At 32.2% G+C, this 17,259-nt stretch overlaps 2 protein-coding genes across 2 annotated transcripts; one reads left to right on the forward strand and one right to left on the reverse strand.

The window, feature by feature from the left end:
* On the forward strand, positions 5,718-11,313 carry LOC109343584 (primary amine oxidase-like). The gene is made up of 6 exons (XM_019581951.1): positions 5,718-6,990; positions 7,846-8,186; positions 8,402-8,515; positions 8,612-9,159; positions 10,483-10,731; positions 10,931-11,313. The coding sequence occupies exons 1-5, from the start codon at positions 6,003-6,005 to the stop codon at positions 10,691-10,693; spliced, it is 2,202 nt and encodes a 733-aa protein (XP_019437496.1). The 5' UTR covers positions 5,718-6,002; the 3' UTR covers positions 10,694-10,731; positions 10,931-11,313.
* LOC109343585 (presequence protease 2, chloroplastic/mitochondrial-like) lies at positions 15,512-16,023 on the reverse strand. The gene is made up of 2 exons (XM_019581952.1): positions 15,765-16,023; positions 15,512-15,687 (listed from the first exon to the last, which is right to left on the reverse strand). Exons 1-2 carry the CDS (start codon positions 15,832-15,834, stop codon positions 15,527-15,529), a joined length of 231 nt encoding a protein of 76 aa, XP_019437497.1. The 5' UTR covers positions 15,835-16,023; the 3' UTR covers positions 15,512-15,526.

Below are 17,259 nucleotides of genomic sequence, written 5' to 3' on the forward strand. Positions count from 1 at the left end.
ATATAATTATACAATCATTTCTATCATTTCTAAGCAGCATCACCAACAGAAACAACAGCTAAGTTGAAACCAAAATATAAGAATAACAACAAATTACCTCTGAATGCAAAATAAAACAACATTTCAACAACCATAACTCTACCTATTGCCAACACTATTTACCTTATTCCTCATGCTTATACACGCCTCTAACCCTTCTCATCCTCAACATAGCAATTTTCCAACAACAAAAAACATCCACCACAACCTATCCCTTGAGTAGGACAATAACACTGGTTGATTTTGAAATCACTGATAGTAACTTCATTCATAACTTCACTCATATTTTGAAATCAGTTGGTACATCTTTCTCTATTCCTATCCCAAGGTCTCATATCTATCTTCTATCTTACTTTATTACTCTAATACTACCTTCAATAGAATATAATATATTCTAGTATGTTCTATTGAACTAACATTCATTGAAAATTAATGACTATAATTTCTCAGATTTCTATAACTAATAATATTAGGGATTAGAGAAGCACAAAATTAGGGATTTGAGAAGCTCAAAATTAGGGATTAGAGTTGATGAAGTGATTTGAAACAAAATTATACAATTAAAAAAGGAGATGAAATGATTTCTTACCGATCAATGAAAAAGTTTGGAATGAATTGATTTCTGGATAGTGATGAAGTGAAGAAGTGATTTCTGGGAAAGAGAATAGAAGAATAAGTGATTTGTGGAAAAGAGAAGAGAAGAATAAGTGATTTATGGAAAAGAGAAGAGAAGAAGTTAATTTTTAAAAGCCATGGTGTGAAAGTGGTGAAGTGAAGAAGTATTTTTTTTGAGAAGAGATGAGAGAACGTGAAAGAGTGAAAGAGTGAAAGAGTGAAAGTGATAATGTGAAAGATGAACCATGGACCACATTGTTAGTTTTGGGCCTTATTTTTTGAATTTGCCATGGTATATGTAAGTGTGGCAAAAATTCTGTCCCCAAATGTCTTTTATTTTGTAGTGTAGGAACTATCATTGAATTCTCTTATCACTTTTCATTATTTTTCTACTTACTTCACACATCTCATTTATTGCTTTCAGGCATTACCACTTTAGTTTTACTGACTTGATCATTGGAGAACATTTTCTAGTACCTCCACCAGCGAGTCCAAGTCTGCTTCCATCTAGAATCAGAAGACCTCTTACTCGGACCTCTGGTCCGACCACACCATTCATCCACCAAAGACTATTGGCGTCATTTGTGGCTTACCTACACCATGGTGACCACTAAAAGTTAAGCAAACCCTACCCACCACATAGGAATTAGTCCATTTTTTAGGTACCAATTTACTTGATACTTTTAGGTACCCAATTTATGTTGGATCCCTTATGGTTAGTAACCATGGGAACTAGTCCATTTTTTATCCAAACATACTTTCCACTTGGTACTCCATACTTTCGAATATAACATGAAAGGGAAGTATGTTCATAAATACCACAATAAAATCAATAACAGTGAATGCATCAACAATAAAATCAAACATTTCTCTTATTGTCATGACTATTAGACCATTTTTTTTTTAAAAAGTCCCGTAAGCCAACAACAACTTAGTCAAATATTCTATAGATCACTTTTAACTCTATAATTATTTATTTTCTTCTTCTTAATTAATTTTGAATTTTGATGTCAGTTTCCTCTAATATCAACACTGACTAACATACATTGTTACGTTGCTACTATTGTGAGACTCATTACAATAATTTCTTTTTATTTATGAGTAATTTAACAATATATTTATACAATGACAAATTTCACCAACTGATATAATTTATGGGGTAATTTGGAAGAAAAAATAGTTAATAATGCTTACTTTCAAAAGACATAAAGTTTATGAGGACTTTATACACTTTCCCTATAATATATAATCAATAATTATCTACAAATATATAATTATATATATATATATGCAAAATTCTACATAATTAATAATTATGTATAATTATATTCAATTAATATCTCTACATCTGTTTTGGACTGTAATAAAATAAAACATTAGAGTGATTTCTAATTTTTTTAATTTGACTTCACTTCCTGAGTTATTCCAACTTAGACGAGTTTAATATGGTCAGACCGAAATTCTATAGTTCAAAACAATTCAATCCTCACTCAATTAAGATTGTAAACCATAATCATTTTCAAGTCTGGTATATACTAGTCCTCCCATTCTCACAACATTGGAACATATAACACCTATTAGCCAACAACTAATAAAATACTTTCAAATGAACATCCACTCAACTATATTTTTTCATGACAAATCCGTCATTTTCCCATTTTATCCTCCTCAAATATCTTTTTCCTTCCACTTCCCCCAATCAAACAAAAATTAGTGTGTGTTGATGTAAGCATGGTTACTGTCATTTGGCAAGTGGGTGATGTAAACATGAAAAACCTATCAACTTGGTACCAAATTTTACTAAAAGTTCAACTTAGAAAATCACCAAAGAATACGTCATGTTAGAAAATGGTAGTTAGTGAGCCTAGAAAGATACCTTAATACGCAAGGATAGTGTCGTAGTCATCCACATAGGATAATGGTTATCCTTATCATATAAGTAGTTGGTGTTTGGTGTTGTAAGTATCCCTAATTTTAACAAGGTATCTTCCCCAAACCCATATTCTAATTCCATATATTATGAGATCTATTTAAAGATAAATAATACTTAAAGATGGACTAAAAATTCATTGTTATTATTCTGATCTATTTAATTGTATATCCAACATACTATATATAAAGCCAAAATAACTTACAACTACCTCAATGGTGTAATTTTACCTTACCAATTTTGTCATTATAATTCACTTTTATTATAATATTTTCCCACACAACAAAAGAAATATTAATGAAATTACATACACAAAAAATAGCATACCATCAATATGTTAATAATATCACAATTCATTTTTCTACCAACAAGGTATTGGTCTAATGATGTAAGGCCCTACTAGATTCATAAGGTCGATATTTTGATTTCTGGGAGCGATACTTGTTGGAATGGGCAATCACGGACCCTGAAAGAGATTAGTTACTTATCCAAAAAAAATAAGAATACACTTGGTAGTTTCAAAAAAATATTTTTCCATTTTTCTATTATATAAATTATAATATCATGTGCACTCAATACAAAAAAATATGATCTAGTCATCTAAATTAAATATTCAATTCTAAACACGAAGACAAGGTGGACACTGTAGTAATTATCTATGAAGTATGGATTCGTCAAATATCCTCACGTGTCGGTGTTCGACACGTATCCGACACGGATACGTTCGGATTCGCAAAAGATACGTATCCATAGAGTATCCAAAAATTTTAAAAATTAAATAAAATAAATAAATATTAAGACACGTATCCGATTCGTTTGCAATAAAACACGGAGTGGTCTTTTATGGAAGGACGATGCAAACAAAGAATCCCAGTGGAGTTGCTCACATGAGTGCGCGAACAAATTTACTAATCTAATATTTTATAGTGCGCTAATTCCATTGAATAATTTCTCTTGGTTTTCTCATGATAGTTACATGCTAAAAAGTAGGATGACAAAATCACCCTGCTTGTCAGTACCACAAAAAATATTTGTAACAGAAACCCAAAATAATAATTTACAAGTGGATATAAGTATCATAATATATTAGTTAGTGGGTATCCCTATAAACAATTTTTTAATTAAATATTTTATATTATAATTTTGTATTACTCTAATATTATATTTTCTCTATTTTTTATTATTTAATAATGAAATTTAGTTATTAAATCATATTGAATAACTTTATCTTATTATTCATATAATTATATATACTAGCGTGGCGATAAGTGTTCTACCGACTATATTTTTTTGTATCCAATATTTGTAATTTATAGTTGAATTTATTTAATTGGTATCAAATAGTTTTTTGGTATAATGTTTAATTTTTTAAATGCACTTTTAAAATAAGATGATAATATTGTATATTTTTTTGTAAAAATAAAAAGATAATTATGGCAAAATAGGGAATCACAAATTATACTATGGTGTGGTGTTTATTTTGCCCTTTTTCCTATTAAATTTGAAAAACTCAATGTAAAGTACTGATACCGAGCAGTGACGATGCTATATAGTGTTGAGGGTGTGCAAATGCACACCCTGGAATTTTTGGGAAAAAAATCTATATTATTTATAGAGAATATATATATATATATTGAGAGTATAAGAGTTTTATACATTGTTATTACATTATTCATTATCCATATTTAATCATCATTAATTCAAATATTAGTGACTATAAATATTTAAGCATTGCATATATATTACACTCTTACTTAAAATTCTACAAGACCAAAATTTATTCTTTTATAAATGTCATAACATACTTCGTGAAAAATAAATAATCATTATTATATTGAATTATTTTATAATATTATAGATATGCAACTCGAGAAACTTCATAATCGAATATCCAAGACAAATACTCAGTTGCTTCTTTGTATGTCTTGTTTGAGTCTAGCTGACTTCTTCTCTAGTTTTGATATGACAAAACTGATTGAATTTGTAAAGTTTTATCCACGGGATTTTTTGTTCAACTGATTTTATGATGTTTGATAATCAACTTGAGACGCATATCATTGATATGCATAGTACTGTGGAATTTGCTTCTTTGAAATGAATAAATAATCATAAGATAAGTTGATTGGGGTGGAATACACATTGTTTCTTATTAATTTATCTTTTTTTGAAGTTAACAATACAATTTTAAAAATAGTTTTTCTAACTATGAAAATTGTAAAAGATAGATTGTGTAATCGAATGGAAGATGTATGAATGAATAATTATCTAACGACTTATAATTGATTAGAAGTGTTCAACAAAATTGACAACTAGGGATGGCAACGGGCACGGGTAGTAGCTACCCGCTACCCGTTTCAAAATAGAAGAGTAATACTCATACCGCCCATACCCGTACGGGTACCCGTGAGCGGGTATTTGCGGGTATTTCTGGGTACACGTGGGTACAACGGGTACCCGCGGGTTTTCTCTATTATAAATAATTTTTAAAATTTTTACTTTTATTGTGTTTCAAATAAGATGAAACTTAATTATTTTTGTACATTTTGATTGAATATTTGGCAAAAATGCTAAATTTATTGGTGGTTTCCATTTGTGTGATTTTCGGTTCTCATTTTTTAACAAAAAATATATATTTTCTTTATAAAATATGTGTGTTTCTACACATGTAATAATATTTGTAGGGTGTTTCACCGCCAAACTCAATAAAATATGTAAACAAAGTAATATGAAAAAATATATATAATGTAATAAATGTTAGAATAATGTATTTTTTATTTTAATTAAATATAATATATTAATCATATAAATAACGGGTACCCACGGGTACGGGTACCATAATACCCGTACCCGCCCCTATGTACTACGGGTATTTTTAAAAACTCGTTTGTAATACCCGTGGGTACCCGTTTGTGACCCGTACCCGTACGAGTTTTACCCACATGTACCCCCGTTTGTAGCCACATCATATGATAAGGTCTGCAATTTGAATCAACGCTTCAAGATGATTTAATTGGAGTGAGCTCAAGTTGCCTATCAGCTGTAAGTCTGTAACTGTAGAGGAGCAGTATAATCCTAGTGAATTTTATTTTATAAGAGTCTCATCTTACTTCAACATTACTGGTAGGTGATTAGTTAACTAATATATGTTAATTTTATATTTCAATACGAAACATCAAGGTTTTTGAAGTTTCCAAAACCACTACTGAAACAGGTATTTAAGATCTTCCGACTGATATTTAACAACAGCCAAATGAAGTGTTTTCTTCTCGGATTTTCCAGTGCAGCAGTCACACTCACCACTATAGTCTTGTCCCGTGAAGCTTTCATCTTCTATATTACTGTAACACCACACAGCACAAACACACTCTAAACAATTATCACTTCAGAAGCAAAATATCATACTCATTGATAGAGAACTATGGATGCTAGAAAATTTCTGCAATTCCTAGTTCTTTCGTTCAGTGTAGCACTAGTTCTGTTTATTACTTGGTTTCACCTTCCATCACTCCCAAACAATGATTCTCTACTAGATTGCAACATTTTCTCCGGATGGTGTATCTCAAAGAACCGGTTCGGTTCTTCCACAAAGCCTAATCTGATCAAGAAAACTCCATCTTCCACTAACAACAACCATAAACATGAATATGATGTTCCACACCACCCTTTAGACCCTCTAACCATAAATGAATTCAACAAAGTTCGCACCATTCTTTCCACCCATTCTCTCTTTAAGTCCTCATCTACCTATACTCTCAACTCTGTTGTCCTTGAAGAACCTGACAAAAAGCTCGTCCTCGAATGGAAAAAAGGCGATTCGCTATTGCCTAGAAAGGCTTCAGTCATTGCATGTCTGAAGGGTGTGTCACATGCACTCACAGTGGACCTCACCACTAACCAAGTTATCAGTCATGAAACTAGTTTGGTTTCAGGTTACCCTGTTATGACAATGGATGAGATGCAGGGTGTACTCGAGGTTCCATTCAGGAACCTCGAGTTCAACCGCAGCATCGCCCAGCGTGGTGTTGATATGGCGGAAATTGCATGCCTACCAATATCTTCAGGGTGGTATGGGACACCAGTGGAAGAAAATAGAAGGCTGATAAAGGTGCAGTGCTATTCCAAGAAAGGAACTGTGAATTTCTACATGAAACCAATTGAAGGGCTCACTGTGCTGGTTGACATGGATAGAAAAGAGGTTATATCCATTTCAGATAATGGACTTAATATTCCTATGGCCAAGGGGATTGACACTGATTACCGTTATTCTATTCAAAAGCTCAATGGAGAGTTGAGACTTTTCAACCCAATATCCTTGGAACAGCCAGAAGGACCAAGCTTCAAAATTGATGGGAATTTGGTGAAATGGGCAAACTGGGAATTTCATCTAAAACCTGACCCAAGAGCAGGTACGAGGACAGATCTAAAGGAATTCAGATCCTCTTTGGAATATCAGGAGCAATGAGATTTATTAATCTTAAATATTATTTTAATGAAAAATAATATAAAATCATGATCATTACATATTTATTTGTACCACATGTTACTTCATCCAATACAGGAGAAGATCCGGATCCTATGTAAAGGGTGTCAAGCGTGTGTTGATCCTCTTTTCAATATACTTTGTCATTTTAGTTATATACATGTATACATGGCAAGACATGTTACCTGTACCGACCTGGCTTGGCCTAGCTTGATTGGGTCGGACAAAAATCTCGGTTTTATCCACGCACCCAAATGGTGACTTTTGCCCGGCTCTATGGAGGCAGCAAACTTGCTCCACAACTACTTCGAACGATGTGGCCGTAATCAGTCAGGCCACAAGCTCTACCGAGATGGGCATAAAATCTCTATTTTATTCAAGTCACCAGTTTTGGTGACCTTAGCCTGGTCTTATCTGAGCAGCCAACTTGTTTCAAGACAGGCCTGCCCGAACCCAATCAGGCCATGGGAGATATTACTTGGGCCAAAAAGCGCAACCTTTTCGATTTGGATCCTCTCTGCATGTTCTATTTTTGTTGTCCTCTGCTAGTGGTCAATTTGTATAGCAATTGATCTCAGTACAAATTTGGTCCATATTATTGTGCTAATTGACCAATCTCGTACAGCATGACCCATCAAAAGTCCAAATGACCACTGCTATAGAGTTTAGCAGTAACAGAGGATCCAAACTCGATCTTTTCGAGCTAAAATTTTTGTGTTTGTGCCTAGCCCCTATGGTTGATGCTAACTTATTTTCATTTTCTGGGTCTATGTTTGAGCAGGCATCATAATTTCTCAAGCCAAGGTTCAAGACCCAGAAACATCAGAGTTGAGAAATGTGATCTACAAAGGGTTCACTTCGGAGCTATTCGTACCTTACATGGATCCCACTGATGGATGGTACTTTAAGACATACATGGATGCAGGTGAATATGGATTTGGTTTGCAGGCTATGCCTCTAGATCCCTTAAATGATTGCCCAAGGAATGCTTACTACATGGATGGTGTGTTTGCCTCTGCTGATGGAACACCCTATCTTCAATCCAATATGATTTGTGTTTTTGAGAGTTATGCAGGCGATATTGCATGGCGCCATTCTGAGTGTCCCATTACCGACTTAAAGGTAAGAGTTTTACACTCATTGGAAACTAAAATACTCAGGAAAAGGCTTTTGTAAAATGTCTTAATCTCTAGAGTGAATAAATGAGTTAATTTATCCCTGTATCATTTAGTTTGTTGAGATATCTCTGCAACTAAGGTTGTACATATTCCTACTTCACCTAATGTTTTGTTTTTGATTTGCTGGTCTAATATTTTGGATTCATGCTATATTTGCAGGTTACTGAAGTTAGGCCAAAGGTAACATTGGTGGTTAGGATGGCAGCGGCAGTCGCAAACTATGATTACATCATGGATTGGGAATTTCAAACCGATGGGCTAATCAGAGCAAAGGTTACCTATAGAAATTCAATATGGGTTGATGCTAATTTATTTTGTAATATCACATTCAATAACTTACTTTAACATAGGCTTTTGTTTCTATTGCAGGTTGGACTAAGTGGCATTTTGATGGTGAAAGGAACAACCTATGATAATATGAACCAAGTTCCCAACCAAGAATATCTCTATGGCACCCTTTTGAGCGAAAACATTATCGGCATAATCCATGACCATTATGTCACATATTATCTCGATATGGACATTGATGGGTCTGACAATTCCTTTGTCAAGGTAAATATCAAGAAGCAAGAGACCTCAGAAGGAGAATCACCAAGAAAGAGCTACTTGAAAGCTGTGAGGAATGTGGCAAAGACAGAGAGAGATGCACAAATAAAACTTAGTCTCTATGACCCATCTGAATTTCATGTTATAAACCCATCAAAGAAGACAAGGTTGGGAAACCCTGCAGGGTACAAATTGGTTCCAGGTGCCACAGCAGCTAGCCTGCTGGATCATGAAGATCCACCACAGAAGAGAGCAGCTTTTACAAACAACCAAATATGGGTCACTCCTTACAACAAGAGTGAGCAATGGGCTGGTGGCTTATTTGCTTACCAGAGCCAAGGAGATGATACTCTACAAGTGTGGTCAAACAGGTTAGAAATTATTATCAAATTCCTACTTTTCTGTTTAGATTATTTGGGAGTATCCGCAATTGCGGTCACCTCCGACACAATTCATGTAAATGCAACCTAACTGTAATCACAATTTAGAATACTGCTGTAGCCCATTTATACAGAGGAACATAAACCTTAAATAGCACAATTAGAAATACAGGGAGTCCTATAACAAATTGAAAACTAGCACAATTTTTACGTATAAGCATTAAACCATGAATAGGTACTCACTTTAATCAAATCCAAAACTCCACAGAAATCAAAATTGTCACTGCTTAAAATCACCTTACTGCACATTAACCAAATGGGACAAACAACTGCATGTCACGCCATCATACCTTACCCTTTCACCTTTCTTGATATGGAATAGCTGTTGATGCATTACATCTTACCCAACAAAAAACCCTCTTCGGAGGCCCCTTTGTGAATTGAGTTCTGGAGAGAAATGAGATGTTTCAAAGTCATTCCACAACTGCATTTTATAGCTCCAAGCCTTTCCCTTCCTCCATTGTCCTCCAAAAACAGACTCGCAATCAGACCTAACCAAATGAATACGGCACGGCATAAACAGGTCTAGGTGAGCACCACCCTCCACTTACACCCCACAAAAACGTGACTATATTCCACTACAGAACCCCTTTTCTGCACATTATCCTTTGAAGCGAACCTAAGCAAGAGCACTTTCAAATAAAAATCTCACTTTCAAGGCATTGGAGACTTCCATAAATGTTTGAAGATATGATCAAATTCAAAGATCATGATGAATCCTGGACTAATCATGCACAAATTTGTAGAATAGGATGTTAGTTGTTACCATTGTTTTAGAGTCTGTGCATCAAAATAACTTACCAACTTTTAATGACAACTTTATCCTTCTCGTTACAATAATATTACACTTTTGCCATTTAAAAAAAAAGGAAAAATATAGAACTTATTGGCCTCACAGAATGTTTTTAGTACTACTAAAGGTATTTCCTTAATATAGTAAAAAATAAATCTCTTTCTAAATGCATAATTGTTGATTCCAGAAATTGAATCATAGACCGTTTAATTGTTCTAAGAACATAATGAGACTTTAAGCTACTACAACAACATTTTCTTGATATGTGAGAAGTGTTTGTGAGAGTGAGTTGGTGGAAAAGAATATATTCTTACATTTAACACAAGTTGGAATATTTCTTTTAACTCAATTTTCTTTTATCATTACATTACATAAGGCATAGATATTGTTTAGTGTGTATTTGACTTTGAAGAAGTTATTACATTGATAAAGTTCTAAATTGTTGATATTTTTATTGGCAGGGATCGTCCAATTGAGAATAAGGACATTGTGTTGTGGTACACAATTGGATTCCATCACATACCATCTCAAGAAGACTACCCTATAATGCCTACAGTGTCATCAAGCTTTGATTTGAAACCTGCCAATTTCTTTGAAAGAAATCCAATCTTACGAGTTCCTCCAAATTTCAATGAAGATTTACCTGTTTGTAAGGCTCGTGATTCAACTTGAGATTCCACTCTATTTCATGCTTTTATGAATAGAAAAAAAGAGAGGATGCACTTAATCAAGGAATATGTTAAAAAAATCTACTTTTTCACACCTTATTTATTTATTCTATGAAAATCTATTGATTTGAATTAATCATTAGATTTAAACTTTGAACCATTAAACTTTCATAGAATGAATGACTAAAATATAAAGTAAGTTTTTTTAAACTCAGTCCAAGAATAAGTGGATCTCCTCTCATGTTAAATCCCTATTATTTTATCTTGCAAATCCTCAAACTCTCGGTGAAGGTGAAATATATAATTTGTAAGTCATTAGTTAATTAAAAATAGAGTGAGTATCCACTTACTCTAAAAGTAAGTCTTTTTAACTTACACTCGATTATAGTCATCAATTTTATGGACATCTAATGATTTAGATTTATTACTTAATTCAAAGCATTGGATTTTCCTAGAATTAATGAGTAAGATAAGGAATAAGTTTAAAAAACTTACTGTACTCCTCTTAAAATATTAGTTTATAATTCATGTCATCTTCATAGATGGATTTGTAAAAGTAGGGGATTTAACATATCTCAAGTGAATATGTTGCTGATGAAGTTTAAGGACAAGGATTTGTTGTCCCAAACTCTGTCCCAGACCAATCATATTATGTCACGTCAGTTAAAAAAAATTAAATATTCATAACTTTATCAATTTTACTTCATTGTGATTGGCCAAAGACATGATTGGAGACATGGTTGAGAACAGTATATCCCATCCAAGTTTAAGATCTTAAGCTTATGTAGTTAAGATGTGAAATATATTGTAAAAAGTGTAAAATATGCCTTGTATCAAATAAAAAGAAGTATTTGTACCATATTTCATGTTAAATTGTTATCTTTTTGGAAGGCTACTTGTTTGGCTTCAGAAATCCAACAATGACAAATATAATAAATTAATAACCAATATATTAATTGTGTGTGTATATATTTCACTGCGTGCACTTTTATGTTTCATTATTTTATTTTTCCTCCTATATATGCATATAAATTTGTAATTTATTTGGTTGATTTATCCTTTGGTTTTGGATAGCAGTGCAATTATAATGAGAATACAATGTTTATCCAACACTTGAAATTGGGTCTATTTACCACACGGAAAAACACTATATACATTTAGACCTATATCTATATATATATTACTGTGAATCTAAACATGTGTATATATGTTATATGTATAATTATGGTTTGACTAAATATATACACAAGTTATACTCTATATGTTTTAATATATGTATGAGTATATTTGATTTGATATTATATTGTGGTATTAAGTTTGTTAATCATTAAAGTGATCAAATCTTAAAGTTTTATTTTCAAACTGTATTTTCTTTATAATAGACGGATAGTGTTTTTCTTTTGACTATTAATTATTTTTGAATTTGTTGATGCAATATGTTGTCAAAGTAACTTCTATTGTGAAAAATGATTAACATTACATAGATGAGTATGAGATTATTTATGTGAATTGTGTTCGGCACAAAGGAAGTCACAATTTGATCAAATAATAATATATATGATGATAAATATGTAACAATTATAAAGATTTTTCATGTGAATAATAGTCGGTTCAAAGAAAGACTAATGTTTGACAGAAGTGATTGTTAATATTTGATCATTACATTGAGAGTGTCACTTACAAATTAATTTCTCTCTCCAATGACCAAAAATTGATGTTGTACTAGGTATCTTGTGATTGGTCTATTATGTGAATGTCTCCTTCTATATATTACATGACTTGTTTGTTTAAATAGTTACAACACTTCATGGTTTGTTGCATTGGTCGGTGGCTGATTGCATTATTAAGGGGTTGTCATTGTTGAAACATTGTTCCGTTTGGATAGTGTGTCTGGCCATGTTTAGTCATGTATAAAGTGGTAATATCATTTTAATGGAAAATTCAAAATGACCGTTAGTGGAATTCTAAATGCATATCATTGTTGTGGATAGATATATTGGATTAAGTGTTGAATCAAACTTATTTATATGAGTTTTTTCTTTTGAGCTATAAAATTGTTTGAATTTTAAATTGAACCTATGAAAATAAGAAGTCACCAAAGTGATATCTCTTATATAGATTGTTAATAATAAATGTCAAATGCTAGTGCAATGTATTCATGCGAGTATTAATCCACCCAAAGGAAGATTATTATTTGGCCGGATTATATACACATACAAATGTAAACATGTGATAATTATAAGCTTGCAGATGCGAATAATAAATCAATCCAATGAAAGATGTATTATTTGACATACATTATGATCATTGTTTGACCATTACAAACAAAAGTACCATTAGTGATTGATATGAAATATCAAGCAGATTGTATGTTTACATTTTATGCGAACAGTTATTAGCCAAAAGATATATTACTATTTGACCCAAATTACAAACATATTTGTAGCAATAAATATGTAATAATCATATAGCTTTCCATGTGAATAGTAAGTCGGTCCAAAAAAGGCTTATTGTTTGACAGGATTGATTATCAATATTTGATTATTATTTGACTGTACTACTTACAAGTCAATAATTTTGTCCAAAGACTGAATGTTAATATTGTGCTAGGTAACTTGTGATGTGCTCCACCATCATTTCAATTTAAGGGTTAAAGTTGAATGTAAGTCTAATTGCAAGAATGATTGCAATTTATTTTTTCACTACAACAGATTTTGTATTTAGTGGAGGTTTTTAACCTCCACAATATAATTGGCAGAGGTTTCAAAAACCTCCACAATTATGACCGCTAGAAACGTTTTGTGGAGGTTTTAAGAAACCTCACCTATACATTTGTAGCAGTTTATTTGTGGAGGTTTTTACGCTCCACTATTTGTGGAAGTTTTTAACCTCCACTGTTTGAAGATGTTTATGTAATGTTTACCATGAAGGCTTTAAACCTCCACTATTAGAAACCTACCTAAAAGTAACTATTAAATGTTTATAGAGGATTACAACCTCAATTTAATTTCAAAATTTTCATAACTTTAATGTCATTAATTTATAATTATTATTTAAATATACAATACTAAATACAAATGTTCTTAGCAATAATAAAATTTCATTGCAAATAATTAAGGTAGCATAACAAAGTTGAAAGAATTATAATTCATCATTTATTATAAATTCAAATACATCATAAAATCTGAAAAAACTAAAAGTAATCTCATATGACACTTTAAAAACAAAACGCATAATAAATATTTTAAATATTATTGGCTCTAGATGATCATCTTGTATCCAAAGATGTATCAGGCATGCTCACATTGTCATTTGCCTGAAATAACACATTAAAAACATTTAGATACAATCATTCTAGAAAAACTTATACACTTACAAAATAAAATTATACTCATTTATAATTATATATTTTTAAATTGCTTTCTTATTTTTTGAAATAATTTGAATTTGGACTACCTACCTCTCAAGTGTCAATAATATTTTCCCAACAGTGACCTTAACGTTGTTGTTTGATATCATCTATTCACACACTCACGGATCTTCATAGCCATATCAAATTATTCATTTGATGGCTTTTAAATAATGATATCAAAAAATAATTGAACTTTTTGATTTTATTCTAGAAACATTTAGACATTTCCTGACATATTAAACATTGACATTCCAAATTTTATAACACAGGACCACAACTTATCTCTACATTATGGAACAGCAAACACAAAGCCTATTGGCAGCATATATAGATACAATCATAACTTATACAATGAATATCAGCATAGTTCATCAAATAACACATTGATAATTACCACATCATTATACACATTAACTAACCATGTAGGAACACAATGTGAAGTATGAATATATAAAAAATAGTCAATTGCTTCATATAATATAAAACAAACAATAAAAGAAAGACATTTTGTATTGAAAAATGGATGAAATTAATTACCCCTGCATAGAGTCTTTGAGGATCTGTTGTTGATCCCTTGCTAGCTCTTATTTTCCCATTTGAGTTGAGAGAGGCATGCGATTTAGATGTTGAATTTATTCCTTCATTATATTCGTGATAAGTTATTCCTTCATTATATTCCTTCATTAATAGTTTGTATGAATCAAATCAGATATTAACACATTATGGTCACTACAATTAATGGTCACATTATGGTCACTACTTTGACTACTTTCTTGAGACATATGCTGCAAATTAGATTTATGAGCATCAAAAGAATAAAACATACACACAATGATGGATCGGTGGTGATATATCATAATTGCACGTATAAGGTTACTAACAAAAAATCCAATCCTTCCCCATGGTTTTTATATGCTAGTTCAATATGTTTTTATTCAAATAAAATTGCAAAACATGATAGAGTGGAGTCAACTGAATAGTTTCTCAAAGGGATAGCTGGAAAATTGTCTTATATGCAATTAATGTGATCAGAACCAAAATAACACTTTTAATTAATTTACAATTCACATCATGTGGTAATGGCTAGATATATGTTTACCCATAAGTGACGAGCCTGTGATATACTTCCATCATTACGATTCTCATTACTTAAATTACACAATATGATGCTGGAACATTATACTTATATAAATTTGGTGAGTGAAAAGCAGCTGAAAAGCAAAACTAACCATTAAGCCAAATTGTATTTCGTCAGTCTATATAATCAACCATTAACATTTAAGCAATTAATCTTTGCTTAGAATGAGTTTGTATTTCGTCTGTCTAAAATTCTTCCATTGAGATGCAAAAGAACCAAATATTCTACTAAAACAAACTTAAAAAACATCAATTATCACGAATACATACCTACTATAACCTTTGGCATCATGAAGTTGATAGGCATCTACATCCCCAATGGTTCCTATTATGACTTTTGTTAGTGTCATCATCCATTTCCAGTCCTCTTAAGAAGTCACCAGTTCCATCATACACATCAAGTGACTTCAGCAAGTTCGGATCACGATAAGATAAGAACGAGAACACTCCTACAAAGAGACACAATAAGTTAAGACTGCAAGATAGCTACTCAATGATCGTCATGCCTAAATAAAATATGACTTACCTGAATGAGTATCAAAATCACATAAACCTCCATAAGCTCCACCGTAACACGTACGCAGTCCCACAACCATGTATTGCTAATGTATTTAGAAATTACATATATGATTGCATTGGGAAAATTGACAAATTTTATTTTTGACTGGTTTAGGTGAACGACAGATAAAACCAGCTGATACTACTCATATGCTTCAATAAAATTTGTTAGACTTTTGAGTTCCCTCACCCTGTCGGTTTGTTTGCTTGTTGGCATCCAGCTGATACTACTATAGTAATTTTGATAAATTATAATCATATCGTAAGAGTAATCAAAGTTAACAACTATCCTGAATCAGTTAAAATCAAATAATAAAGATCAAGGACAATCAAAGCAGCAACAATAAAGATCAATGATCTCCCGAATACATTCCAAATTCAAACAATAAAGATCAGATTTTGTCACCAAAAGTTTGATAATTGTCATCAAGGACAGCTGAAGCAGCAAAAATATGCAGACATATGGCATTCCCAAATAACTGTAATTCTAATACCTAAAGGACTAACTAAAGGAAATATCAACAAAAAAATGAGAACAGGAAACTCAATACCTCATAAGCATTGGATCCCCCTACTGGTCCTAATAGACGGAAAAGCATTATACCTAGAATCTTGAAGCTCGACAGTGGATTTCTTCTCTATTGAATCAAGGAGAACGCCCCCACAGGGTGCCGTCTCATTCCCAATTCAAAAATCAATAAAATTGAAACCTAAAGTATCAGAATGTGATTAATCTGAAATACAAGAGTGTGTTTTTGGTTTTGATTCTTTGAATCTTAAAATATATGGGACGGGGAAATGGATATTACTAGAAGAAAAAGCTAAGAGAGAGATGAGACTTACAATGAGAGAGAGAGAGAGAGATAAGACTTACAATGAGAGGGAGAGCGGGGTTGGTAGATGAAGATGAAGAGAGACAAGGATGTTGTCTTTTATTCTAGGAAGTGAGAAATGAGAAAAGAAAATGAGAAGTGAGGAATGAGAAAAGGAAAAAAGAAAACGTCACCAAGGGGCCAAGGATTAGAAACAAGTTATATCTAGGAAATTAAATGAACCACTATATAATGGAGGTTGAAAACCTCTATAGATTAAATAACAACCTCCGCTATATATCAAGTTAATTAGCAGATCTATCTCATTTGATTTATTTGAGGAGGTTTGAATAACTTCCACACAAAAATCTCCACAAAATGTAAAATTTGGTGTAGTGTCTTCTTTGTTCTATTGACTTCTCTATTCTCTTACTAGTCCTACAAATATTTCTGCTCAAATTACCAACATCCTATTGTTGAATGGGATAAACTTTAAGGTCTGAAAGGAAGCTGTAGAAATTATTCTCGACTGTATGAATTTAGATATGGCACTTCCTATGGAGAAATCCATTTATACTGCGGAAAACCTCGATGAGGTTAAAATTGAGCAGTGGGATCACTCTAACCGAATGTGCCTAATTATCATGAAAC

The sequence above is a fragment of the Lupinus angustifolius genome, chromosome LG03 (genome assembly GCF_001865875.1).
Source record: "Lupinus angustifolius cultivar Tanjil chromosome LG03, LupAngTanjil_v1.0, whole genome shotgun sequence".
NCBI lineage: Eukaryota > Viridiplantae > Streptophyta > Magnoliopsida > Fabales > Fabaceae > Lupinus > Lupinus angustifolius.

What these genes read in the sequence shown, in the direction of transcription:
- LOC109343584 (XM_019581951.1), top strand. Translation starts at nt 6,003, where the DNA reads ATGGATGCTAGAAAATTTCTGCAATTCCTAGTTCTTTCGTTCAGTGTA. An exon ending in AAAACCTGACCCAAGAGCAG is followed by an intron (nt 6,991 to 7,845) that starts GTACGAGGACAG and finishes ATGTTTGAGCAG; the next exon opens with GCATCATAATTTCTCAAGCC. An exon ending in ATGGGCTAATCAGAGCAAAG is followed by an intron (nt 8,516 to 8,611) that starts GTTACCTATAGA and finishes TTTCTATTGCAG; the next exon opens with GTTGGACTAAGTGGCATTTT.
- LOC109343585 (XM_019581952.1), bottom strand. Translation starts at nt 15,834, where the DNA reads ATGGTTGTGGGACTGCGTACGTGTTACGGTGGAGCTTATGGAGGTTTA. An exon ending in TGATTTTGATACTCATTCAG is followed by an intron (nt 15,688 to 15,764) that starts GTAAGTCATATT and finishes GTCTCTTTGTAG; the next exon opens with GAGTGTTCTCGTTCTTATCT.